The sequence below is a fragment of the Grampus griseus genome, assembly GCF_964374135.1.
Source record: "Grampus griseus genome assembly, chromosome: 9".
Lineage (NCBI taxonomy): Eukaryota > Metazoa > Chordata > Mammalia > Artiodactyla > Delphinidae > Grampus > Grampus griseus.
Window position 1 is genome coordinate 96,116,995 of NC_139003.1, and position 27,732 is coordinate 96,144,726.

Below are 27,732 nucleotides of genomic sequence, written 5' to 3' on the forward strand. Positions count from 1 at the left end.
TACATAGTAGACACTTCATTCTAAGGTGGTTTTCCACAGGGATATGAGTTATCATTTCTGAGACTACTACATATGTACAGAGGAAATGAACAATTATGTAAACGGTGAGGGTGGTACAGCCGGGCTTCTCACTATTGGCATGGGAAGCTACAGATAAGCAAGAGAGCAGTCTAGAATGATTCGCGTGGTTATGGGTTAGAGGTGGAGGCATCAGCATAAACTCTGTTTAGCTTAATATAGATACAGATGGCTACATATAGCAATATTTATAGAAATGTGTACATACATGGGTCAGTGTACACACGTTTCCTTGCTCTCTCAGCTGAGAGGACCCAGAAGCAACAATGCCCCAGCAGCAACGCACACACTGAACACCCAGATCCTGGTTTCTAATCCCATCTCCAATAGAAGGGCTAGAACTCCTGGGAGAAACGACTGACTCTAGGACTGGGGCAGAAATATACAAGTTGAGCCTGGATCATCTTATAATGCCAGAAAGTAAGGAAGTGCTCAAAAAGGGGAAAAAATTCCACAGTGACGGGAGTATGCCAAAGGGACCCAGGAGCCAATTGAAAGAGCTCCCAATGGCCAAACGTGGAACAATTTGAGCCTCAAATAAAGTAGTATATTAGAACCCAAAGTACAAAATGAGTATCCGTGAGTCCATACTGATATAGATATCATACCGAATAAATAAATAAATGGAGAGGAATAGACAATTTTCCTGTTCAGAAGAGTTCCGAGTAAGTTATGTAAACACCCCACCTGCCAGGAAGTGGAACATAACTCCCCCCTCCTTAAGTGTGGGCTGTGCATAGCGACTTCCGTCCAAAGAGCACAGCGTGGAAACAGGTGCAAGATAACTGTACAGGGAAGACGCCTGGCCGTTGCAACCTCAGCCAGGTGGTCAGAGTCAGCATCATAGCGATGAGTGGTGGCGACTGCAGGCACCCTTGGCACGATATGCTGAGAACGGTGCTCTGCCTCTGTGGTCTCCCTCCCAAAAGCCCATCACCCTAGTTTAATCAGGAGAAACACCAGACAAACCCCATTTGAAGGACATTCTATAAAATGCCTGACCAGTCTTCAACTGTCCGGGTCATCAAAAACAAAGAAAAGGAGAGTCTGACAAACTGTCACAGCCCAGAGGAGCCTAAGTAGACATAACATCTGAGTATTATGTGGTGTCCTGGATGGGATCCTGGCCCAGAAAATGGACACTAGATAAAAGCTACAGAAATCTAAACAAAGTATGGGCTTTAGTTAGTAGTAATTATCAGTACTGGTTCATTAATTGTACACTGACAAGTGTATTATACTAATGTAATATGTTAGCAGGGTAAACTGGGTGGGGGGCATACAGAAACTCTCTGTACTATCTTTGTAATTTTTCTGTAAAACTATTCTAAAATTTAAAAGTCTTCTTTTAAAAAAGTGTTTTTAAAAAAGGGATAATCACCCATAATCGTACCCTCCTGCCTCTCAAAAGTAAGTGGAGCGTTTTGTTGGTATTGGTGCAGGGAGAGAGGCACCCTCATCCACTGCTGGTGTGAACAGGGCAACCTCTCTGGGAGGCATTTGACTGTATGCCGTTCAGTGCTACAGCGATGGTAGCTCCCCACACATAGACAGGAGATGTGTAAGCACGTACTCATCACAAAGGTCCATGGTTCCATACCTGAAATCCCATAGGTGAGCTGAATTTCAGGATTTAGAACATTTTTTAGAAAGGTAATTTGATGCTTACAGTACATTAGCTATTAGACCCCAGGAGGATCTGGGGCAGCAACACGAAATCAAACTCATTAATGCACTGAAACATATGACTATTCACAACAAGTTGGTTGAACAGTGTAAGTATCCTATTTATAAAGTATAAATAGATACATCTTGTCTGATCAGTTTTTGCCACCAAATGAGTTTGTCCCAAACTTACAGGAGAAAAAGAGACAAACACAGTAGGTTTTCAGAGCTTTGGGAGCTCTGAATTCCACAAAAGTGACTGTGGACTTATAGCAGAAAAATAATTGGGGACAATGTGATTGCCCACTAGCTGGGCAATAGATAAAAACACCGTGTTCGTTCACACAATGGAATGCTGTGTCGCAGTTCAAATGATTGGACTAGATCTCCACGTATCAACATGAATAAATCAAAACAATGTATGTTGCGTGCAAAAAAAAACCACCTCATTGCAAAAGGATAGGTCAAGTATATCGATTAAGGAAAACTTTTAAATGTGCAATAATATTATATGTTTACATACACAGAACTAAAGTTTTAAAACTTGCATGAGGAGGACACACGTCAAATTCAAGAGGTGGGTCAGGACCAGATCACACCCACGCCATCGCGCGCCACCTCCATCACAATCGTGTGTCCCTGTGGGTGAGACCTCATGGCCAGAGGGTGACCTGTCACGGGCACTCCTGTGGGGACAGCCTCTCCCAGGCCCTGAGGGCGGGGATGGGTCAAGGGACCCCCACAGAGGAGCCCTCATGGCCCCTCAGGTCAGGGCCGATGAGCTTGGACAGGGGCTCCGGCTCCATCAGAGCTTCTGCCTATTGTGAGGCGGAGAGCTACCCAGGCCACCCTCGCTCTTGTCAGGACATTCAAAGCCGTAGTTGACATGGACACTGTTGGCCGTGCTCGTCGGGGCAGGGCGCTTTGACCAGGAGGCCGCCTTGGCTGCAGTCACCTCCTCCTCCTGCTTCTGCAGCTGCACCAGACCTGGGTTGACATCAGGCCCTGCAGAGGGATAGGTACAGAGGACCACGGTCAGGGAAGCGTGTGCTGGATGCGGGGCGCAGGCGTTTGCTGTGGCCTAAAAAGGAAGTTCCCGAGAGCGAGAGCTAAGCCCGAAGCCCTCCACCTCCACCACTGCCCCTCGCCCCAGCCCTCGCTCCACCCTACACCTAAGTGCCAGTAGCCGTTTCAGCCGCCATCTGCACCCAGCCCCTGGCCCACCTGCCTTCCAGTGCAGACCCCTGCCATCCGGGGATCTTGCAGGGGAAGCCCCCAGACACCCATGGCCTGTGACTGCCACCCCCTCCTCTCTTCATGGACACCCTGTGCAAGCGCTCCTTGCCGAGAGAAGCCGTTCCTCACCCTGTTGTCAGAATCAGGTCAGGGAGGGGCCCGGGGGTCTCTGCGCCTGCCACTCGCCTCTCTGTCAAGATCCCAGGCCACTCTGAGGGGGCAGGACCTGCGAGCTCCTTCCTCACTCCCGGCCACTCGGAATCTCCAAGGGGTGGCCACGACCTGTGGGACCTGTAGCTCCCCAACTGGGTGACCCCTGGGGCTGTCCTCCTCGCCACCCACCATCCCCAATACACTCTCCTCTTCCAAAGGGGGTCAGGAAGTTTCTACAAGATGCTGGTGCCTTAGGTAGGGGTGCTGGAGCTGTGTGGCCTCCAGATACACTGCGTGTGACCAGCTCCGTGACTGGGGTGGGAGTCTCAGTTTCCTCATCGGTGAAATGGGGATGAAAACATCACCTACCTCCAGAGGTGATAAGACGATTAGTGCACATATATTAGAGCACAAACACACCCTTCTGTAAATGTTTTCTCTAAAATTACCATTGTTATTATTCCGGGTGTCAGGGAATGGTGCAGCATTGAACTGCTCTCAGCTTGCCCACCGTAACAGGGGGGACGCTTTATCCTGCGGGCCCAGTTTAAATCTCTGTGGGTGTGGGGCGGTGGAATTCCCTGGTGCTCCAGCGGTCAAGACTCCGTGCTTTCACTGCCGAGAGCACGGGTTCAATCCCTGTTCGGGAACGAAGGTCCCGCAAGCTGCCCAGCGCGACCAAAAAAAAAATCTCTTTTGGGGGACGGGGTGTGTAAATGACTGTGCTCAACAATGAGGAAACAGAAATGCACGTGTTGCTGATAGGAGTTTAAATGATAAAACGTGCTGGAGGGCGTTAACCATTGGCATGAATAATCAACATTCACAGACCGGACTTTCTCCAGGAAATATTGGAGGATGAGGTCAAAGATTCAGCCACAAGGATGGTCATCGCGGCATTGGCAATAACATGGGAAGTCAGAAATAGTCTAATGTCCAGCAGCTGGGAGCTGGTTAAATGGATTGTGGCTGATCCATAGGAGAGGATATGTTTTTCGACTGCAAGGAGTCACCCATGAGTGAGTCATGAAATCAATTTCGCAGATAACACCAGCATTTTTTTAAAAATCAATGATAGACTAGAACAGAAAATATCCAAGGCTTCTCCGGCAGTGTCATTTTGTGAAATGCTTGTTCTACTCTGCCTGTCCGTGTCCGTGCCTGTACACATCACCTCTCAGTGTGAAAATATATTTCCTGCTGAAAGTCACGATCAAAAGTTCAACAGCACACAGCACAGACCATACGGCCACTGAAAGTGTTTGAAACACACATCTGACAAAAAAAAAAAAAAAGATGTTTTCACATGTTAAGTGAAAGACCCCAGTTTTTCCAAGCCAGGAGGAACTGTGTGCTCACAATCTGGGCAGTGACTGTCCCGAGTAAGCAGGGCTGTGTGTGTTCGTGGCATTTTGCCTGTGGCCTGGAGTCATGAGGGAGGGGCCTGGCAGTGTCAGAGGAGCCCAGGCGCTCACCCAGGTAGCTGAGGACGACCGGCAGGAAGACCAGGCCATGCAGCAGGCCCAGCACAGTGATGAGGAGGTTGAGGCGGAAGAAGAAGATCTGGATGAGCTGCGCCTTGGCCAGGCCCAGGACGAGGATGCCGGGCAGGTTGGTCATGGCCACTCCTGCGAACACCTGGGGGTCACAGGTGGGCGTCAGGCTGGGCACGGGGCAGCCGGCCGAGGGCTAGGTGAGGCAGCCCATCCACTCACCGCGCTGCCCATGGAGATGGTGGCCTCCTTGGCCCTCTCAAGCCGCGTGGGCTTGGTGCTGATGGCAAAGGAGCGGGTGATATGGGACACGAACTCCACAGAGATGCCCACCGCCTGTGGGGAGAGAGGGGGCTTCAGCCACAAAAGGGCGGGGGCAGGGGTCTCCACCCAGACCAGCGGGCAGCACCTAGACTCTAGAAAGAGCTGGGGTCGTCCTATGAGGCCAGCACCCCTCCTGCCCTGGAGCCCCGCCCCTTCGGCCAGCAGGTTACCGTGACCAGGTTGATGAGGGACACAGCATTGTAGCTGATATCCCACAGGGTCATGAAGCCCACAGTGTCCACCAGGATCATGATGATGGAGAACAGGTTGAGGAGGCCGGAGCAGATGTCCATGCCCAGCAGGAAGCAGCAGACAGCGAAGGTGGGCAGCAGGCAGACGGTGAGCATGAAGAGCCCCTCAGGGACCACGGTCAGGTACTGCTCATAGAACACGTTGGTGATCCTGCGGGTCGCAGGGCACAGTCACCACTCCATGGCTTCCCACGCCCACTTCAGGATGAGCATGCAGCTAGGGGAGGGTGTCGGGGGGCCCGGGCCCAGGTGCAGCCCGAGCCTCCCTGCTGCAGCCCATCCCCACCCAGCAGCCGCCCTCACCAGCCCAGCACCCTCACCCGGGCCCACCTCCCTGCATCCCAGTGCCCAGGGACTCACGTGTAAGGGAAGACCTCGAAGTCTGGGTCGGTGCCCGGCACCTTCCGCAGGTCGGCGGTGATGTTGGCTGCCAGCGCCCGAGCTGCCCGCAGAGCCTCCGTGTAATCCTGAGAGTTCTTCAGCGGCTTGTGGTAGGCCATGAACCGCGAGGCTGCAAAGGTCAGAGCCTGTGCCAGGTGCCCTCAGAACCCCCAAGGGATAGCGCCCGGCTGGGTTCAGGGCTCTGCCGCCACCATTTGGGAATTCTTAATACATTTTGAGCAAAGGGCCCAGCATGTTGGTTTGGCCCCAGTCCTGCAAACTCTGCAGCTGGTCCTACTGCCGTGCAAGACTCAAGTCCCAGCCCTGCCTCTGAAGGACAGAGCTTGCAGAGATCTCCCAGGACTTCCTGGTGGCGCAGTGGTTAAGAATCCGTCTGCCAATGCAGAGGACATGGGTTACAGCCCTGGTCCAGGAAGATCCCACATGCCGCAGAGCAGCTAAGCCCGTGTGCCACAACTACTGAGCCTGCACTCTAGAGCCTATGAGCCACAACTACTGAGTCCATGCACCACAGCTACTGAAGCCCACGTGCCTAGAGCCTGTGCTCCACAACAAAAGAAGCCACTGCAACGAGAAGCCCAAGCACCGCAAGGAAGAGTACCCCCCTCTCACCACAACTAGAGAAAGCCCGTGCGCAGCAACGAAGACCCAACGCAGCCAAAAATAAAATTAAATTAAGAAAAGAAAAAAAAAAGAAGGGATCTCCCAGATGAACCCAAACGCTGCTCTGTATGGTTTCAAAACATGCATTGGATTTTTAAAATTCATTTAATTACTTTTCCAATGTACATATTCCTATAGGAAAGGACCAGAAAGGGAGTCAGAAAAATGGAAACAGCTGACTTAACAGAGCTGTGCATCAGGGCACCCACTGGGTAAGTCAATAGTCATTCATTTAACCAGCTGCCCACTGCCCACATCTGGGTGTGACTTGTGCCTGAGAGAAGAGGATGTGGGTGGCTCCCGGGTGTGGCATCAGCCACTGAAAAGTCCATGAACGTCACACTGACCTTGGATTTGGGGGTGGGGAGAAGGAAGCAGGGCAGAAATGGGGTAAAGTCTGAGGATGTGGAGCTGGGCAACGTGACCTCTGAAGATAGGGCCAGGGCAGTTAGAAGTCCCCCATAAGGAGGAAGGAGAGAAGGTTCGAGATGGAGCTGTTCCCTGGGACTCGTGGGGCCCCTGGAGCAGCTGACTCTGGTCTTCCCCTCCAGTCGAGGCCGTGCTTACCTAAGACCTGCCCATCTGGGCCCAAATTCACGGAGGTGCTGTACGCTGCCAGGCCGCTGCAGGGAGAAGACCAGAGCAGGTTAGCCAAGGATCGGGCCCCCTCCGTGTGCCTGGCCTATGGCCACTCCCAGAGAACCCACACTGCCTCCTGCCCCTCTGTGCCCCTGCCTTGGGCGCCCACACAGCTGTCCTCCCTGGTGGACCCGCCACCCCAGCCTACCCTTTGGGACATTTGATGTTGGGCTCATCTTTCAGGAACCAGGGAAGATACTTGTGGAACTGCTCCACTGATGGCCGGACAGACCCTGCTGTGTGTCTCATGCAGTTCTTCAAGCAGGCCAGGGAGTCTGCAGAGAGAGCAGAGGCTCCAGGTGGCGGCACCCACAAGACCAGTCATCGCCCCCACTGCCCACCTTGTGGTCCTTTCCCATCATGATCCCCACGCACTGCCACTGCCGCAACAGGCATGGGTACTTCTGGAGATATTTGCATTTGTCTCTAACTATGGGAGGAGTTCCCCTCTCAGTTATGGAAACAGCTGGTACCTATGAGCAAGTGAGGAAGAGAAGTTTGGGACAGAGAAGCAGCCACCACGGGGCCTCCCCGCCCCGCCTACAAGCGCAGCTGCTCCAGGGTAGGGCCACGTGCCGACCCCAGCTCTCACTCGACTCCCTCGGCATGTGAGCAGCAGCCTGCCCAGCGGGTGTGGGCACAACTCAGCAGGGGCATGAGGGGGTGATTGCCTGGTGGGCCAGCTGGGCGTCCACACATACGGGTGCAGTCCCCCACACCTGTGCACCAAGACGGGACCCCCCCGCCCCGACTGACCCTGCCGAAGAGCGGGAGGGGCTAAGAGATCCTCCACCGGTCCTCTCCGTTTTCTAGCCTCAGTTTCCCCAAGATGTAGTGGGCCCTGAGCCCCCAGAGGCCCCATACTCACTGACAGTCGAGGGGCAGAACTCATCTTTATTGGGGCCAAAGACATAAAGGCGGCAGCAGGAAGGTGAGGACAGCCAGTCAATGAAGTCGTCCACCCAGGAGGAGGCAGGGATGGCCAGGTAAGACCTGAGGGTTGGGGACAGGAGCTCAGGGGACAGGACCACACAGGCAGGCTGCGGCGGGTCCTTCCTACGGTCCAACCTTCACTCTGGGCCTCCCCAGGCACATGGCAGCAGGTGGGCAGCAGAGCAGGGTAGGGGGACAGACAGGGGTGGGCTGGGGCACTCACTCATCAGGGAACTCGGCGGCGTACTGGATCTTCTGGGTTAAGGAGAAGTTGTTGCAGCCTGCGCTGGAGCAGATGGCATTCAAACCTGCCTCACTGGAGAAGTTGTAGCCCCCAGTGGTTACAAAGTAGACTGGGACCCCCACCTCAAAGTAGCGGTTCAGAAAGAGGAAATAGTCAAGCAGGTACGAGTCCTGGAACAGAGGACAGTCAGTGAGGCCAGGGCCAGACACACCCCAAGAGCCTCACTCCAGCAAATGCTCAAGAGGTACACACACAGAGGTGCATGCTCACAGGGGTACAGAGATACGTGCTCACAGAGTCACACATACGGTTCCATTACAGATGTACATGGTCAGAGGTGTGCCCATGGAGGTACACACTCCAAGGCACACACATCCAGGTATAATTACAGGTACACGCACAGAACACACTCATGGAGGTACATGCACAGAGCATCACATGCCAGCCTGCATGAACACACTCTGACACACACACAAACATATACACATAATTTTACCCCTTCTTATCATCTCCGGTTTGGTACAGCCACAGGTCTAACAAGTGACCACAGACTGCACAGACACGCACATGTAAACACCCATGTGCACACCCTCAAGGCCATGTGCCAGGCATCTGCATGGCCTGTTCCCTTCTCCTATAACGTAAAACCTCAAAGTGACATCAGGGATGATGTTGGAATAGGAAGAACCAGGATTCCACCTCCCCACCTAGACTCCAACTGCACTGGCAGAATCTGTCTGATGTAACTATTCTGGAATTCTGGGGTCGATTGAGGGCTTGAAGCTTCCAGAGAAAGGCTTGGATGGTTCTTAGCATGGTACTGGCTACTCATCCTTTATCCTCCCAGCCTGAAGCAGGCAGCCATGCACACATTCCAGGAACAGTTTGCACACAGCTTGCAGGATCCAGGGTAGGCTATAAGGCCCATCTCTTAAATATCAAGGATATGTGTTCTGATTACTCATTGCTGCTTCTGATATCCGTAGAGCAGACACAGAGTCAGGCACCATTAAAACCTTCACCTCAAGCTGAAGTTACTTCCAAGATATTTAGAGAGCAAGTGCTTGATTTATTGTTTTTCCCCTTCATATCTCCCTTTTTCTCCTTTTGAGAGCCAGACGTTCAAGAAACATGACACTCAAAATCAACCACAAATACAGGGGAATTTAAACAGTCACTGCTCATGCCCAGGGAAAGGTGAAGGCTCAGAAAAGATCTGGAAAGACTTTAACTTTACATCTCAGGCTGATCTCCATGACAGAGACATCAGTAACAATTAAGTTTTTAAAAATAAATAAATAGGGCTTCCCTGATGGCGCAGTGGTGGAGAATCCGCCTGCCAATGCAGGGGATATGGGTTTGACCCTGGCCCAGGAGGATCCCACATGCTGCAGAGCAACTAAGCCCATGTGCCACAACTACTGAGCCTGCACTCTAGAGCCCGCGTGCCACAACTACTGAAGCCCATGCACCTAGAGCCCGTGTTCTGCAACAAGAGAAGCCATGACAGTAAGAAGCCCGCGCACCGCAATGAAGAGTAGCCCCCGCTCACTGCAACTAGAGAAAGCCCACGCACAGCAACAAAGACCCAACACAGCCAAAAATAAAAACAAATAAATAAATTTATAAAAATAAATAAATAAATAAGCAAACCCTGGGGAAGGAAGAGAATCTGATCTCTAGAGTTACTGTGGACTCTCAAATGTCCATTTTTCAACAACAACAACGAAAATCATAAAACATACAAAGACTCAGAGAGATATGGCCCATACCTAGGAACAAAAATTAATCAACAGACACCATCCCTAAGAAAGACCAGACAATGGATTTATTAGACAGAGACTTTAAAACAACGATCTTAGAGATGCTCAAAGAGCTAAAATAACATATGGACAAAGTCAAGAAAACGATGTATGAACAAAATGGAATGATCAATAAAGAGAAAACATAAAAGAGAACCAAAAAGAAATTCTGGGGCTGAAAAGTACAATAATTAAATAAACAATTCACTATAGGGATTCAAAAGCATATTTGAGCAGTCAGAAGAAGAATTACCAAACATGAAGATAGGACAATTGAAATTACCAAGTGAAGAAGAGAAAGAAAAAAGAATAAAGAAAAATGAAACTGTGGGACATCATCAAGCAGACCAACATACGCATCATGGGAATCCCAGAAAGAGAAGAGAGAGAAAGAAAGAGGAAGAAAGATTATTTGAAGAAATAACAGCCAAAATTTCATAAATCTGATGAAAGATATGAATATAAACATCCAAGAAGCTTAACAAACTCCAAGTAGGATAAACTCAAAGAGACCCACACCAAGGCACATTACAATTCAGCTGTTGAAAGATAAAGACAAAAAGTGAATTTTGAAAGCAACAAAAGAGAAGAAGCTTATCATATACAAAGGATCCCAAATAAGATTATAAGCACAGTTCTTATTAGAAAACTTGAAGGCCAGAAGGTGGTGGGTTTGTATACTCAAAGTACTTAAGGGGAAAAAACTGTCAACCAAGAATCCTACTTCTGGCAAAACCGTACTTCAGAAATGAGGGGAAGATTAAGACATTACCAGATAAACAAGTGCAGAAGGAGTTTGTTGCCACAAGACCTGTCCTGCAAGAAGCACTAAAAGGAGTCTTTCAAGTTGAAATGAAAGGATGCTAGGGTATAACTCAAAGCCATATAAAGAAATGAGGATCACTGGTAAAGGTAAATACATCGAAAATTATAAAAGCTAGTTTTATTGTAACTTTGGTTTGTAACTCCATTTTTTTATTTCTACATAACTTAAGAGACTAATATATAAAAAATGATTAGTCTGCATTTTTGGATACACAGTACATAAAGATGTAATTTTGTGATAGCAATGACTAAAAGGAAATGGAAAGGAACTGTATAGGAACAGATTTTTTCTATGTAATTCATGTTAAACTAGGATACATTCAACAAATTTTAGGATATTTAATGTAATCTCCCTGGTAACCACAAAGAAAATAGCCATGGAATATACACAAAAGGAAATGGGAAAGGAATTTAAGCATTTCACTATCAACTAAACAAAAAGAAGATAGTAATGCAGGAAATGAGAGACAAAAAAGCTATAAGGTATATAGAAAACAAATAGCTCAATGACATAAGTAAGTCTTTCCTTATCAGTACTTACTTTACATGTAAATAGACGACTCTCTCCAGAAAGAAGTCAGAGGTTAACAGAATGGATAAGGAAAACATGATCCGACTACATGATGTCTATAAGAGACTCACTTGATATCCAAAGTTGCCCACAGGTTGAAAGTGAAAGTATAGAAAAAAGATATTCCATGCAAATAGTAGCCAAAGGAGAGGTGGCTATCCTACTACCACGTAAAATAGACTTTAAATAAAAAGGTTACGAAAGACAAAAAAGAACATTATATATTAATAAAAGATTCAACAAAGCAAGAGTAAGTGTGTATAAACAGTTATACACCTAATGAATGACCATCAAAATCTATGAAGCAAAACTTGATAGAAATGAAGGGAGAAATAGAAAGTTCTACAATAATAGTAGGAGAGTTCAATACTCCAGTGTCAATAATGGTAGGACACACAGACAGAAGACAATTAAGGAAATAGAGGGCTCGAACAACACAATAAACCAACTAAATCTAACAGACATATGCAGAAACTCTCCCCAACAACAACAAAATACATATTCCTCTCAAATACACATGGAACATTCTCCAGGATAAACCATGTGTTTGGCCACATATTAGATCTCAACATTTAAAAAGATAGTTATCATATTATGTATATTCTCAGACCACGACTACATGAAGTTAGAAATCAACAACAGAAGGAAAACTGAAAAATTCACAAACTTGTAGAAATTATACATCACACTCTTAAACAACCAGTGGGTCAAAGAACAAATCAGAAAGGAAATTAGAAATTTACAGATGAATGAAAATGAAAACATAACATGCCAACACTTATGGGATGCAGTGAAAGTAGTGCTAAGGAGGAAATTTATAGCTATAAATGCTCACAGTAAAAAAGAAGAAAGATCTCAAGTCATCATCCTAACTATACAACTTATAGAAACAGAAAAAAAAATGACTAAACACAAAGCTGCCAAGACAAAAGAAATAATAAAGATTGGAGCAGAGATAAATAAAATAGAGAACAGGAAAACAATATAGACAATCAATGAAACCAAGAATTGGTTCTTCAAAAAGTTTAACAAAAGCAACAAAGATTTACTTACGTCGACTAAGAAAAAAAGAAAAGACTCAAATTACTAAATCTGAATTGAAAGTGGGGACACAACTACTGATTCTACAGAAATAAAAGGAATTGTAAGTAAGTACTATGACCAATTGTATGCAAACAAATTGGATAACCTAGATGAAATGGACAAATTCCGAGAAACACAGAGCCTACCAACACTGTGAAAAGAAGAAATAGAAAATCTGAATAGACCCATAACTAGTAAGGAGTTTGAATCCATTTTCAAAAATCAACTCAACATAGAAAAGCCCTGTACCTGATGACTTCACTGGTGAATTCTACCAAACATTTTAAGAAGAATTAACACCAATACTCCTCAAACTCTTCCAAATAATTGAAGAGGAGGAAACACCTTTAGCTCATTCTATAAGGCCAGCATTGCCCTAATACCAAAGCCAGACAAAGACACTACATGAAAAGAAAGACTACAGACAAATATCCCTTATGAATATTGATGAAAAAAAATCCTCAACAAAATACTAGCAAATTGAGTTCAACAATATTTTAAAAGGGTTATACACTGTGACCAAATGGGATTTATCTCAGAATTCAAGAGTGGTTCAACACATGAAAATCAGTCAATGTAATACACCACATTAAGAGAATGAAGAGAAAATCACATGATCATCTCAACTGATGCAGAAAAACTTTTGACAAAATTCCACACCCTAGGAATTCCCTGGCAGTCCAGTGGTTAGGACTCAGCCCTTTCACTGCTGTGGCCCGGGTTCGACCCCTGGTTGAGGAACTAATATCCTGCAAGCCGTGCAGCGTGGACAAAAAAAAAAGAATTCCACATCCTTTTATGAAAAAAAAAAACTCAGAAAAGCAGGAGTACAGCAGAGTTCCTCAACATGATAAAAGCCATAGATATGAAAATCCCACAGCTAATATCATACTCAGTGGTGAAAAACTGAAAGAATTTCCTCTAAGATTGAGAACAAGATAAGGATGCCTGCTTTCACCACTTCTATTCAACATAATACTGGAAGTTGTAGTCAGAGCAGTTAGGCAAGGAAAAGAAATTAAAGGCATCTAAACTGGAAAGCAAGTAAAATTATCTCTGTTCATAAAATACATGATCTTATATACATATATAAAACTTTAAAGATCCACCAGATAAAACCCGTTAGAACTAATAAATTCAGCAGAATTGTAGGTTACAAAATTAACACACAAAAATCAGTTGTATTTCTATACGTGAGCAATGAGTAATCCAAAAAGGAAATTAAGAAAACAATTCCATTTACTATAGCACCATAAAATACTTAGGAATTAACTTCACCGAGGAGGTGAAAGACTTATACACTGAAAACTAAAAAACATTGCTGAAAGAAATTAAAGAAGACAGAAATTGAAAGACATCCAATATTCATGAGCTGGAATATTTAATATTGTTAAGATGTCAATAGTACCCAAAGCAACCTATAGATTCAATGAAATCCCTCTCAAAATCCCAATGATTTTTTGGCATAAATACAAAACTCCATCCTAAAATTCATACTGGAATCTCAAGGGACCCCAAATATTAAATAATCTTGGCAAAGAAGAACAAAGTTGAATGACTCATATTTCCTGATTTCAAAATTTACCACAAAGATACAATAATCAAAACAGTGTGACTGCAAAAAAAAAAAAAAAAAAGTGAAATTTTGGGGCTTCCCTGGTGGCACAGTGGTTGAGAGTCTGCCTGCCGATGCAGCAGACACGGGTTCGTGCCCCGGTCCGGGAAGATCCCACATGCCGCGGAGCGGCTAGGCCCGTGAGCCATGGCCGCTGAGCCTGCGCGTCCAGAGCCTGTGCTCCACAACGGGAGAGGCCACAACAGTGAGAGGCCCGTGTACCGCAAAAAAACAAAAAAAACAAAAAAAACAGTGTGGTACTGGCACAAAGACAGACACATAGACCAATGGAATAGAACAGAAAGCCTAGAATTAAACCCTCACATATATGGTCAAATGATTTTTGACAAGGGAGCCAAGACCATTCCCACCAACAAATGGTGCTGGGGAAACTGGATATCTACATGCAAAAGAATGAAGTTGGACCTTCAAAAATATACATAAATATATATATAAATCAACCCAAAATGGATCTAAATTTACGAGGTAAAACTACAAAACTCGGAATAAAACAGGGGGAAAACTTCAGTACATTGGATTTGGCAATGATTTATTGGTTTGTTGTTGTTGTTGTTGTTGTTTTTGGCCATGCCACAAGGCTTGCGGGATCTCAGTTCCCCAGCCAGGGACTGAACCCGGGCCCTGGCAGCAAAAGCCCAGAGTCCTAACCACTAGACCATTAGGGAACTCCTGGCAAAGATTTATTCTTGAATATGACACTAAAGGCACAGTTAACGGACAGAAAAATAGACAAATTAGACTTTATGAAAATTAAAATCTTTGGTGCCTCAAAGTACACTACCAATAGAGTAAAAAAGCAACCAACAGAAATGAAGGAAATATTCACAAATCACATATCTGATAAGGGATTGATTATCCAAGATACCTAGAGAACTCTTAGAACTCAACAACAAAATCCAATCCAATTCAAAACTAGACATTTCTCCAAAGAAGCTATACAAATGGACAGTAAGTACATGCTTAACATCACTAATTGTTAGGGAAATGCGAATCAAAGCCACAATGAGATATCACCTCACACCCATTAGGATGGCTATTATCAAAAAGGAAACAAACAAACAAACCAAAAAAACCCAGAAAACAAGTGTCGGTGAGGATGTGGAGAAATTGGAACCCTGTGCGTTGTTGGTAGGAATGTAAAATGGTACAGCTGCTGCTATGGCAAACGGTATGGAGCTTCCTCAGAAAACTAAAAACTAGAATTGCCATACGATTTAGCAATTCCATTTCTGGGTATACACCCAAAATAATTGACAGCAGGGTCTCAAAGGGATACTTGTAAACCCGTGTTCATAGCAGCATTATTTCACAATAGCTAAAACGTGGAAGCAACCCATATCCATCAACAGAAAAATGCTTAAGGAAACTGTGAGGTATATGCATTCGTATACATATGAATATTCTCCAGCCTTAAAAAGGAAGGAAATTCTAACACGTGTTACAACATAGCTGAACCTTGAGGACATTATGCTAAGTGAACGAAGCCCATCACAAAAGGACAAATAGCGTATGATTCCACTTACATGAGGTGCCTAGATTAGTCAACTTCAGAGACAGAGGGTAGGATGGTGGGTGCCAGCGGCTGGGGGGAGGGGATGGGGAGTCAGTGTTTAATAGGGACAGAGGTTCAGTTTTGCAGGCTGAAAGGGCCGTGGAGATGGATGGTGGTGAATGTTGCATAACAATGTGAACGTACTTAACGCCACTTTAAAATGGTTAAAATGGCAAATTTCATGTTACGTATATTTTACCAGAAGAAAAAAATGGAGAGAAATAAGTTTTATAACCTCATAAAAAACAAACAAATCTCCCCCAAAGAAAAATAAACAAAGGGCATAAACAAAACCTCAGCTGGGTCTGGCAGCCCATCACCACCTTCCTTCTCGCTCATCGGCTCTGCCCACCAGGTCCCTGATGCCCGTCCTGGGGGCACTGGGGACCCTCTTCTCTTCGGCCCTGTGAGCAGCCCCCAGGGCCACCATGGGTGGCAGGGTCATTCTGCACCCTTGCTGGCTTTGCTGCCTCCTCTTCCTCCCTATGGTGGCTCGAAGGTGCCGTCCTGGCTGTCAGCTCTCCTCCCACCTCATCTTGCTTCCAAGGCCAGCACCACCTGCAGATGGCTACCCAGACTACTCATCCCAGGGCTCCTGCCAGCAACTGGACTCCCATCACCCTGCCCAGGGTGGCCCTGGGTGTCCGAGCCCTCATGACGCTCTGCCTCCCCTGGAGCGCAGGCACGCAGACTTGCTCTCCCCCAGCCACCAGCCCACACCACCTCTGGTTGCACGTCCAGACGAGCCTCTCCGATGTGTGCTTGCTGGCCCCAGCCTGGCAGTCAGCACCCTTCCCCACCCCCGAGCCCCGGCCTCCCGCTCTCGGGCTCTACCGCCACTCCTCCCCACACCCAGTCACTCCCACACCCAGGAAATGCACCTGGGTGAGCCCCAGCCTCCCACGGGTCCGTGCCGTCACCCTTGCTGCCTTCCTCTGCAAATCCCACTCATGCTCAGATGCCCCTTGATCTCTCCTCTGCCCAGGACCCTCAAGCCACAGAGGTCTTTCCTTCCACTCTGCTGCCAGCCTCCAAGAACTCCTAGTACCTGGTGGGGAGGGGCTGCCCCGGCTCACCTAGGAAGAAGCCCCCGACCCTCACTGTCTTTCAGAGGACGGTACAGTGACATGGGCTGCTGCAGAGCCCAGGTCTGAGGATGTGGCGTGCCCAGCAGAAGGCAGGTGCTCAGCGAGCCTGCCCTGACAATCATCTCGAGCGGCTCCCATGGCCAGCCCCTCGGGTGCCTGGTCGTCTCTCTCTCGGGGCCTGGGGCTGGCGCTGAGCTCCTGCGTTTTCCATCCATGACGTGGCTTCTCTTCCCAGCTCCACGTGACGAGCGGTCCCACACTCCTACCACGCCCCTGCTCCATGCCGCCCCACCAGTTGTGTGCTGCTGACCCTCCCCACGTCCCTGGGGGCCGAGGGCAGGGGAGGGAGGGCACCCATGGGTGGCCCCAGGGCCCGCTCACCTTGGGCAGGGCCAGCTCCTGGTCCAGCCCCACTTTGACGTAGCACATGAAATAGAGACTTGCTCCAAACATGGCCAGGAAGAGCAGCAGCTGCGGGGGGAAGCGCTGTGTGAAGGCCTCCTGCCCAGCAGCTCCCCAGGCTGGGTCTGGGCGGGGTCTCGTGGGGAACATTCTGGAGTTGGGCAGGCTTGAATCTCAGCCTCCCTCTTGCTTCAGCACCTGGACCTGGGCAAGCTCGACACCCCTCCAAAGATGACGGGCGAGGCGAGGGTCCAGGCTGAGCAGACCCCTGTCCCCGGGTGGTGCGAGGCCCCCCCAGCTTCCCCTCTGTCCCCACTCACCACGACCACACGGGTGAACCGGTGCAGCAGGAACGGGACGTAGAACTTGCGGAAGCATCGGAGCAGTAGCCCCTCGTCCTGGCTAGGCGGGGGCAGCTCCTGGGCGCTCTTGCAGCAGCAGACGTCCAGCCGGGAGGCCTGGAAGGAGGCAGGCGCTCAAGGTGGCCCCAAAACAGACCCCAGGGACCACCTCCCTCCCATGAGGTGGGAGAGCCACCTTCCACAGGTGGCCCGTGCCAGCACCACCCAGTGGGGACATGCCACTGTGCGTTGCCTTTATCTCTATTTTCTACCTTGATAAAACACCTTTGAATTTTGCACCATCACGGAAACAGGAACTCCCTCCCTGTCAGTCTCATTTATATTTTATGTCATGACCTCTTGTACTTTAGGAGGTTTGATCATATTCCCCCAAATTACCAAAACGAGGTTGCTTTGGGACGTTGGGGACTATGTGGCCCAAATAGTCCAGCGCTCTGTTGCCGCGCTCAATGCCACACTCTGAGGCTTTACTTCTACACAGTAAAGCCACCCCAGCCCCAGCCAAGATGGGGGTCCCTGGCTCTCTCCACCTCCCCTACCTCCTGCCTTCTGCTGTCAAGGGAGAGCAGGGCCACGAAGGCTGACATCTGCAGCAGGAAGTCGAGAAGCAACGCAAAGCCGGAGGTCAGGGCAAAGGTCCGCACAGCTGGCATGGGGGTCAGAGCTCCTGGTGGGGGAGGGGACCAGGGTTGAATCTCAGGGCCCGGCACCCGCTCAGACGGTACAAAGGGAAAGGAGGCTGCCAGCCTCCAAGAACTCCCCGTACCTGGTGGGGACGGGCTGCCCCGGCTCACCTAGGAAGAAGCAGATGGCCTCGGAGAGGCTGCAGAGCAGCATGCTGGGGGCCACTCTGCCCAGGGCTCGGCCGATGTGGGCCTCCCGTCCCTCCCCAGGCCTCCGTGGCAGTCTCTGTGTGGGGATGGCAGGGACACGGTCAAGATCCAGCCAAGGGCTCTGTCCCTCGCAGGCCAGCAGGGAGCTGGCGCGTGCCACCCGCTCCCCCGGGCACGGCCATCGCCTGGAGACCCAGCCAGGCCTGAGGAAATGGCCCCACCCTCCCCAGTGCGAGCAGACCCTGCCAACACTGTGCTCGGCCACATCTTCCACTTCTCAGGGTCTGGCCCAGAGAAATGCATGGCACGTCTAGGGATCATCCTTGCTCTGACCCATCGTGGAACCCTGAATGTTCACTAACAGGAGAGGCTAAACGGACCCTGACTTGTCCTTCCATGGAATGCTACCTAGTAGCACAAAGACACAGGTGGCTGTGTGTGGGACAGAGAAGAACAAACCTGACTCCATATTGGATCTCTAACCTTTGTGCTGTGTTGCCTGTGCTTAGTCATGCTGGCTCTGAATCTTTTGTTCAAGAATGTTGCCTATGGCCTGAAATATACATGATGGCCCATTCTCAAGGCTCTGACCTTTAAAGGTAGAACACTTTTCCATTCACACAGAGATAAAAAAAGTTGCAGAGCAGAGTCTAACATGTGTCTTGTTGGAGGTTTATAGGAACATTGTGACCAGACCTACATGGACAGCTGCAAGAACAAAGGATTCCTGGCACCAAAAAGTTTGTAACAACAAGCCACACCCCCTCCCCTTTTAGTATAAAAGAAGCCTAAATTCTAACTCGGGTAAGATGGTTCTTTGGGACACTAGTCCACCACCTTCTCAGTCTGCTGGCTGTCCGAATAAAGTCACTATTCCTTGCCTCAACATCTCGTCTCTCGATTTATTGGCTTGTCATGCAGCGAGCAGTATGAGCTTGGGCTCAATAACATACGTGCTGTGTGACACTCTTACCAGACAGTATGTGGGGCTGACAGAGAGCAAGTTCAGGTGACACAAATGGTATGAGTACATTTATGTGAAAGATAAATAAACGTAAAGCACTGTTTTCTACAGGAATCGTACACATGGACATCAGCGCTTAGGAAGAGGCCGTAAGAAGCCCAGCAAACCCACACAGGGCTGCACCTGGGCATGTAGGGGCAGCTGGGGGTATGCAGAACTCCTGCCCCCTTACCTGGTACTCGAGAACGAAGATGAAGATGTTGTCGGCCCCCACGGCGAGCACCAGGAATGGTACCACTTGCAGGATCACCAGTGAGGAGGGGACACCCAGGTAGGATAAGAAGCCCATGGAAGCCATGACTGCTCCCAGCACCACAGCCACCCCGCCCAGGCCCAGCGTGGCCTTGGAGTCCACCTGCAATGGGATCAGGCTCAGCCTCCTGGCTGCGGGGCTGCCCGATGTGCCCCCAACCCGAGTTAGAGGAGGGCAGAGGGCAGGCTTGCTCCATGCTTCTGTGTTTTGGCTGCTCCGCAGAGCCATCCTCCCAAGGGCAGGCCCTGTGAGCCCGCCACTTCTTCCTCAAGCATGCATTGTAAGACAATGTAAATATTAGCTTTACATTTGCACAAGTTGGGGGTGGGGTATTGTCAGGGAGCAGAATGAAAACTTTTGAAACAGAACACCTCAAGAAGCTCCACCCTTTGGGGGAGCCACTCTGGGTGTGTCCACTCTGCTGTTTTGAAGTGCTCTGGAAAGCAGGTTGGAAAGGTTCTAAGCACCCCGATGGGCCATCCCCACCCTCGCTGCTCCCCTCGCTTCTCACCAGTACTCGGCGCCAGCTGGAGTAGCTGCCCAGGGCCAGGGAGATGTACAAGAAGATGACGAGGTAGCTGACAGCGAAGATGGGCAGGTCCTCGGCTGTTGTGCTGTTGATCTCATCCTCCAGGGAGCGCTGTGGACGCACACCCGACCAGCCCCACTGACCCAAGGGCTCGGCCAGCGGGCACTGTGTGCGTGAGCCACCGTGAGCCCCGGCAAGGCTGCGAGAACAGCTGTCGCATCACCCCATCCTCCTGGGCAGGCAGACGCTAGCTAAAGGTCACTCAGGAGGGGCGAGGACATGATGGGGACACAGGACCCCACCCAGAGCCACTTGAACTGTCCTCCCCAAAGCCAGGGGACCCTACCTCCGCCATGAATGTGACCTGGAACACACCAGCCGTCCGACGCTGGAAGGCTCGCATCTCCTCCAAGAAGGCCCCCTCCCAGAGCTTAGCCTGGGCCAGGCGGGGGTCCCCAGGAGGGTAATTGTTGAGGGGGAAGGTCATGATCAGGGCCTCCGCCTCAGAATAGTCCTTCCCTGGAAGGAGAAATGCTCAGCTACCCTCCAAGCGCACCTCTGCTTTCCTCCCCGACCCCAGCCGCACCGCTGTTTCCCCTCCCCCTCCCCCTCCCCTCCTCATCCAAGTCATTGTCGAATGACTACACCCCACTTCCCTCTTTCAGCCAAAGGCAAAGTCTATGGGCCCAGGCACAGAACCAGAGAACCTGGGCAGGGCTGGGAGAAAATGAACGGGGTGGCAGAGGAAGCACAGAGGATGGGCGGGTCTGCAGCCGCCCCCAGGCAGCAGGAAGCCCTTTGCCACTCCCATCCTTCTGCCCTTGACTCCTGCCCCGTATGTCCCCTCACTGTCCTTCTGGGGGCCACCCAGCTTACCTTTGTAGCCCCCCACGGCGAGGAAAGGGAAGACGGGCGCCCCGTAGTCAGCCATGCAGCTCAGGGCCAGGGCCGTGCCATCTTTGTAGGTGAGGGGGGCGCTGCAGGGAGAGGAACGCACCTTTCCTGATCCCACTTCCATCTCCGTGGCCCGGGTGCCCCACCCCGGACCCGCAGCGCCATCGCCTGACCCTGTGGTCAGAACATTTCTGGGCCCAATCCAGAGTGAACTGGAGCTCCCTGAGCGGGGCCTCAAGCTCTCTCTCCCCTCATCCCAGCCTCACCCTCCCGGCTCCGCCATCATGTCCTCCCGGATGCGGCGGGTGGGTGAGCGTCACACACGCTCCCCTGGGGTGGGGGCCGGAGTCTGGCACACAAGCCCCCCGGGTCCTAACCACCAACAGAGCCACGCAGGCCTCACGCTGCCCTTAGCCTCCTCCTCCGCCAGCCCAGAAGCCTCCAGGCCCAGAGGTGGGAACTCCTTCCTTCCTTGGACAGCGTACCAGCCCTGCAACCTTGGGCAGGTCTCCATGCCCTCCACTGAGCCCTTTCTGCGAACACATCACACGTGCGTGGACGAAGCGCTCATTGTGAGCAAGTGCGTCCGTCAGTCACCAGCTGGCTGGGAGTGCTGGTTGCTGTGTGACCTTGAGCAGCTCACCATACCCCTCTGAGCCTCAGTTTCCATGTCTCTGAAATGGGGATAATCGGGCCACCCAAGAATTGTTGTGAGCATCCAAAACCAAAGTAAAGCCAACTCGAGGACTGGAAACCTGGGGTCAGAGCGTCCTCCCTGACCTGCCTGTTCTGAGGGCCAGCCCTGGGGCTGAAGCACAGACTCTGGGAAGCAGCCCAAACTTGGCTCACCTGAAGGGTGGGAGCCCTGGCTCCCCTGTCCAATCCAGAGGTTCTCAGGGTGGCATGGGGGCCTCGGGAGCCCTGGAGACCCTTTCAGGGGTCTGCAAGGTCAAAACTATTTCCATAATAACACTAAGATGCTGTTTGCAATTTTTACCCTTTTTCGATCTCGAGTCTGTGGAGTACAGACAGTTCACGGACATGGCTCTAGTTTCCATACTGCCGCTAACATTTAAGAAAAGATCACTTGGGGACTTCCCTGGTGGTCCAGTGGTTAAGAATCCTCCTTCCAATGCAGGGGACGCGGGCTTGATCCCTGGTCAGAGAACTAAGATCCCACGTGCCAAGGGACAACTAAGCCCACGCGCCTCAACTAGAGAGAAGCCCACATGCTGCAACTAAGACCCAACGCAAAAAAGAAAAACAAAGATCACTTGCTGAGCTTTGGTGACGTATCAGAGCAAATCCACAATTCTCTGGAAAGGCTATTACAACACTCCTCCCTCCTCTGGCTACACGAGTGTGTGGGCAAGCATTCTCGCTGAGCTTCAACCAACAGGCCAAACGCAGAACCAGATGCCAGGATCCATCCAGCATCTTCTGCTAAGCAAGACCCTAACGAGATTTGCAAAGATGCAGAACAATGCTACTCTTATCACTCCGGATATTTTTGGTACAGAAAGTACCATTATTTTTCATAAAAATATGTTATTTGTGGCAGCATGTAATGGGCCTATTATTATTTTTTAAAGAATTAAGAAATATTTCATCATTTCTCCGTTCTACTTTCTCACGTGGTAAATGTCAGCAGATATAACCTCTATCCAAACCCAAGCTCTCTGGAGTCCTCGGTCTTTTGTCAGAGCGTGAAGGGACCCTGAGACCAGGCTTTTGAGGACCTCTGCCCATTCCAACCCCAGAGAGCCTCAGCGGCTGCCTGCCCACCTACCTGCTCCCCTCCAGGCTTGGTAGCTCTCAGACCTTCGCTCTTGGTCCCAAGGCCCAGCGCCTTCACTGGCCTCCTGTTTGCACCACGGCAAAGTGGACACAGCCGGGGACAAAACCCCGAACAGCGTGAAGGGGTGTAGCTGCAGCCTGCACAAGGGTACCCGGCCCAGGCGAGCAGGACCTAAAACCAGCCCCGGCCCCTGCCCTGGCCCGGGGCACCTCACGGGCTACCCATGGCCCTGCTGGCGTGCATCCAGGCCCAGCACAAAAGCAGAAAGGAAAATAACGAAGCACACCCATGAGCAGGGCCCTCGGATTGCTCTGCGACCCTTAGACCAAGAACATGCAAGGATGGGCCCTATGTCAGGAGTGCTGCAGAAAGACCGCGTGGAGGCTCTGATGGTCGGGTGCAAACCAGCTACAGTGAGCACGCACCCCGCTTAGGGCGTGCGGGTCCGAGAGGGAGCACGGAGAGAAATGGCACGTCACCGCCCCTGCGACCGAGACCCAGAGCCACACGGGGCCCCTCAGTTTGGGCTGTGTACCTGGCCTGGGCTCCAGGGGGCCCACGCCGACCCCGGCAGCCACGCCCGCGAGCACTCACTTGGCGCAGTAGAGAAAGTGGTCCTTCCAGTCCACCTGGGAGGTCTGCCCCGACAGCGTCTGGTTGGCCGTGAGCAGCAAGCGCGTGCGGTTGTTCTGGAAATACTGCAGGAGGCTGTTGACGCTGCAGTCGGAGAGACTGGCGTTGTGCGGGTTGAGGGGGGCGTAGCAGGTGTCCTGCAGGGAGACGTTTCGCTGCTCCTCTGGCGACCACACCTGCAGGCGCCGCAGCCTCTCCTGCAGCTCCAGCACCTCCAGCAGCAGGTCAGAGGACAGGATCCCACTGAAGTTCTTGGGCCCCAGCAGCAGGGAGTCATACCTGTAGCGGGGCCGGCCAGGTGCCGTCAAGATCACCTGGTTGGTTCGGAAGAAGGGGCCAAAATGCTTGTCGTGGAATGCCTTCTCACTTCGGGCTTGGCTGCTGGGGGCTGACCACAGCTCCACGGGGTCTGTGGTCAGTTCTAGAAAAGCCAGGCCCCCTGCCATGGGCACCACCACAACAGTGGACACCACCAGGATGGTCACTGGCCACGAGGCCACCCACGTGCCCCAGCACTGGAAGCACTGGCTGAGGACGGTGTGGGTGGAGAGGCTGAGCCGGTGGGCGAGGCCGATGCTCGCCTCGGGGCTGCGCGTCTTGCGTTGGCCCCGCTTGGCCAGGCGGGACCACAGGAGGAAGGCGGTGAGCGAGACGAAGAGAGAGCCGAGGATGAGGATGAGGGCCAGGCTCCCTACCATGCGGCCCAGGTAGAAGGTGGGGTCCAGGGCTGGGGGCCGGGCGATGACGGGGCAGGAAGCAGTGCAGTCCTGGCAGGAGCAGGCCGACGCGCCGTAGCCCAGGGACCGGTTGCAGGGCACGACCTCACCGTTCAGAGGTTGCATCACGCTGCCCTCGGCCTGGCTAGGCTCCCACAGGTGAAAGGTGATGTCCAGGGGTGCCAGGCCGTTCCCTGTGTCCCCCTGGAAATTGAGCCAGCGCTGGGCATTGCAGAGGGCAGAGCCGTAGACACCGCACATGGAGCCCACCACCAACGTGGCGGCCGCAGGGATGCGCACCCGGCTGCAGGAGTCGTAGGTCCGCTCGGCGAAGCTGCGCTGGTAGTAGGCCTCATAGGCCACCACCGCCCGGGGCTGGCTGCCCCCCTGCCCGGCCACTCGGGTCACGTTGATGAAGAGGCTCTGGTTGGAGCTGCAGGTGTTGTGACAATGCAGGCTCACGAAGTTGTCAGAGCAGGCAGGGCAGCGGGTGAGGAGGGCCTTGGTGACCCTCAGGCTCACGTCCAGGGCCACCAGCTGTTTCGGGGAGCAGCAGGCGTAGGTGGTGTTGGGGCCGGTGTAGAGGCGGGGACAGATGCTCTGCAGGAGGGTCAGGTGGTCACCCGTGACGTGGCGAGCAGGCGTGTTGTCCAGGCAGGACACGTTGGTCAGTGAAGCCAGGCTTCCAGACAGCTCCGGGTTCTTCCCGCACTCGTCGTAGAAGGCGCAGTATCCGGGCCGGTGTATGGGCGTGTACAGCTCGCTCTGGGCCTGTGGAACAGGGCAGCATCACCCCGAGCCCCAGCGCCGGCCAGCACCTCCGGGTAGCTGATGGGGCAGCGGGCAGCCAGGACAGGCATGGAGAAGGAAGCAGAGCAGGGCAGGTGAGGGGTGGACGCCAGGCAGGTCCAGGACGCCAGGGATCCTGGGGGAGTGCTGGAGGAGGTGGGGCGCCGAAGCAGCACGTGGGGCTCCCAGTGGGGTCTGAGGGTGGTGAGCGGATGGGAACAGCCAGGCCTCCACCCTGAGCGACAGGGTCACTGGAGAGAGAGGTGACCTGGCACATCTGCCTTAGCAAGGTCACTCCGGAGGGTAAGGGGACAGTAGTGAGAACGGGGTCACCCAGGGGACCCCTGGAAGCCACTGTGTGGTCCTGCTGAGAAACGATGACCCCTGGACAGGCGGAGGGCTGCTCCAAGGGGCCGTGTGGATGCAGGCCCTGTGCACCTGGGGCACCATTGCCATTGCTGGCGGCTGCCACCGTGCCCAAGCTGCAGCCAGGGCCCCTCTTGGAGATTCTGAGCAGAGCTTCCCCTGCCCTTACCTGCTGGGGGCTGAAAGCCTTCACCCACCTTCCCAGGCGTGCAAATGAGCAAGAAACTTGCGAGGCAAGACCTCCTCCCAAACCTAGATGCTAAATCCTCATTAGGTGATTCTCCCCCTGAACCCATGCCGTCAGCACCCCGGGACTGGCTCCTCCTTTAACCTTCCACCAACCGTCTTAGGCCAGGACACCCACAGAGGACCAGGAATGGGAGGCACTCAGTCACACCCAGTCCAGCTACCCCCTGCTCAACGCTTGTGTCCATCTAACCCCACGACCTGAAGACTTGAGCAGCTCAGGGCCCTCGACCTGCACCCGTCCTCTGGGGAGCCTGGGATCCCTCATCTGTTTAGAAACTGCCCCCTCCCCAGACCCCAGGCCCTCTCTCACTGTTGCCAAGCAGCCCCCTGCCCGGGGTGGACATAGGGCCTGGGACTCACCGACTTCAGGAGCAGAGCCCAGAGCAGCCAGCCCTTCAGGCCGACCTCCACCATCCTGGCACTGGGAAGGGGTCAGAGGGTAAGTGAGGCCAGGACTTGGGGACAGCCAAGGGCTGGCTCCTGGCAACACACAGAGCTCACTGCGGCCGTACATATACTAAAACTGGGGACGGCCTACGAGGCAGCTTCCCACCCGGGACAGTGTCACCCGATTGAGTTGGGGACCAATGGGGCTGAGCCCTGCACCTCCCAGGGCTCCCAGCTGGTTAATGATCCACCTCACTTCTCCCTCCAACCTTTGGCTGCACCCTCTCAGTTGAGCCTCCCGGGGTGTCCCCTTCATCCACTTCCCAAAGTGATTAAGGCCAGAGGACTGAGTGAGCCAGAGACTTCCCGTGAGCTCCCCAAGCGGCCTCTGCTGCAGGAGGTCCCAGGCCCAGAGACAAGTGCAAGACGTGGCTGGGCCCGGGCACCGGCCCTCTGAACCTCTCTTCGCGCCCCCAAGCCCCAGCCTCAGACCCCCCAGTCTCCCCAGCACCCTCTTGGGTCCAGGCCAGCTCTGGCTGGGACACACCCTTGCACTGTCATCCTTAGCAACTGTTGTTAATTAATATTAACAACCCGATAACAGAGGGGGCAGTTAGGGGTGGAGTGACACAGTGACAGTAGTCTCCTCTGGGTGGAGGGGCAAACACCAGCTCACTGGGGTCTGACAGTACACAGAGACCCCAGGTGTGAAGGGTACACACAGCCTCGCTCCTCCGCCCCCGGCCCCTCCCTTATGTCCCGTGCCCGGGTCTGTCCCCACCAACCATGGAGGAGCTGAGTGTCGCTGGGAGCCCCAGGCAAGCAGCCCCGCCCCCCCTGGGCCCAGGTTACACTTCATTCACCTTCTGCTCCTTCCAGATAGGGAGCTCTGAGGCCTCCCTTGGGCTCTCCCTATCACCAGAATGGGTCAGACCTTGGCCCCCATGCCAAGGCTGAGCAGATAAGGTCAGCCCGGGGGGGGGGGCTATCTCTCATGTGGCCACCTGCCACAGGCAGCTGCCGGAAGGAAACTGCTGTCTCCCTGGTCTTGTGTTTGCTTCATAGACCCTGGCCTGACTTGGAGGGAGCCACCCAACACATACAGGGGAAGACAGAAGCCAAGAGCGGGGGAACCAGACGCCAAGGGGGGATGCCAGGGCAGGTGCCGGCGGACCCCTAAGCCCCCAGTCAGCCACGGTGGAGAGGAGAGCCAACGGCCCAGGGGCTGCCCTGTGCAGTGACCTCCATCCGGCACCTCCCGGGCCCCACCCCCATACACCATGGCAGGCAGATGCTGGGAATCCAGCTCCGTCTCCCAGATAGGCTCTGTCCTCTCTCCTAGATGTCTATCCCCCGAAGCAGACGCTGAGGCAGGGATTCCAGTGCAGAGTTGATTTGGAAGGTGATCCCAGAGGGCACCAGCAGACAGTGGGGATGAGCCAGGGGATGGAAGGAAGCAACCAGAGTGCATTGAAGAGTAGGTTCCTTGGACTTCCCTGGTGGTCCAGTGGTTAGGTCTCCATGCTTCCACTGCAGGGGGCACCGGTTCCGTCTCTGGTCGGGGATCTAAGATCCCGCATTGTGTGCTGCGCGGCCCACAAAAAAAAAAAAAAAAAAAAGAGTGGGCTCCGGCTTGAGTACCCACAGCCTCACGGGGAACCTCCGGAAGATGATGCGGAGCGTGCCCCAAGGATGTGTGCTTGTCCATCATCTTCTTTGGTCGCTGGTTGAGGACATTCTCTGCAGCTTCAGCCCCAGGCCCCTCTGGCACTTGTGGAGCCCCCGGGCACACCCTCTTGACCTAGTTTGTCCCTAGGGGAGGCCCACAGAGACGGAGACCAGATGTGTGGCCTCTGGGA

General features: G+C 52.3%; 1 protein-coding gene across 1 annotated transcript; it reads right to left on the reverse strand.

The window, feature by feature from the left end:
- Positions 1 to 1,939: 1,939 nt before the first annotated feature.
- On the reverse strand, positions 1,940 to 25,900 carry NPC1L1 (NPC1 like intracellular cholesterol transporter 1; the record flags this gene model as incomplete). Its single annotated transcript, XM_082662277.1, has 19 exons — positions 1,940 to 2,748; positions 4,608 to 4,770; positions 4,848 to 4,961; positions 5,120 to 5,351; positions 5,561 to 5,711; positions 6,833 to 6,888; positions 7,053 to 7,179; positions 7,773 to 7,897; positions 8,061 to 8,251; positions 17,020 to 17,109; positions 17,361 to 17,498; positions 17,942 to 18,069; positions 18,197 to 18,311; positions 19,432 to 19,614; positions 20,024 to 20,152; positions 20,388 to 20,560; positions 20,918 to 21,018; positions 23,328 to 24,853; positions 25,847 to 25,900. The coding sequence occupies 19 exons, from the start codon at positions 25,898 to 25,900 to the stop codon at positions 2,549 to 2,551; spliced, it is 3,996 nt and encodes a 1,331-aa protein (XP_082518403.1). The 3' UTR covers positions 1,940 to 2,548.
- Between the last annotated feature and the right edge of the window lie 1,832 nt (positions 25,901 to 27,732).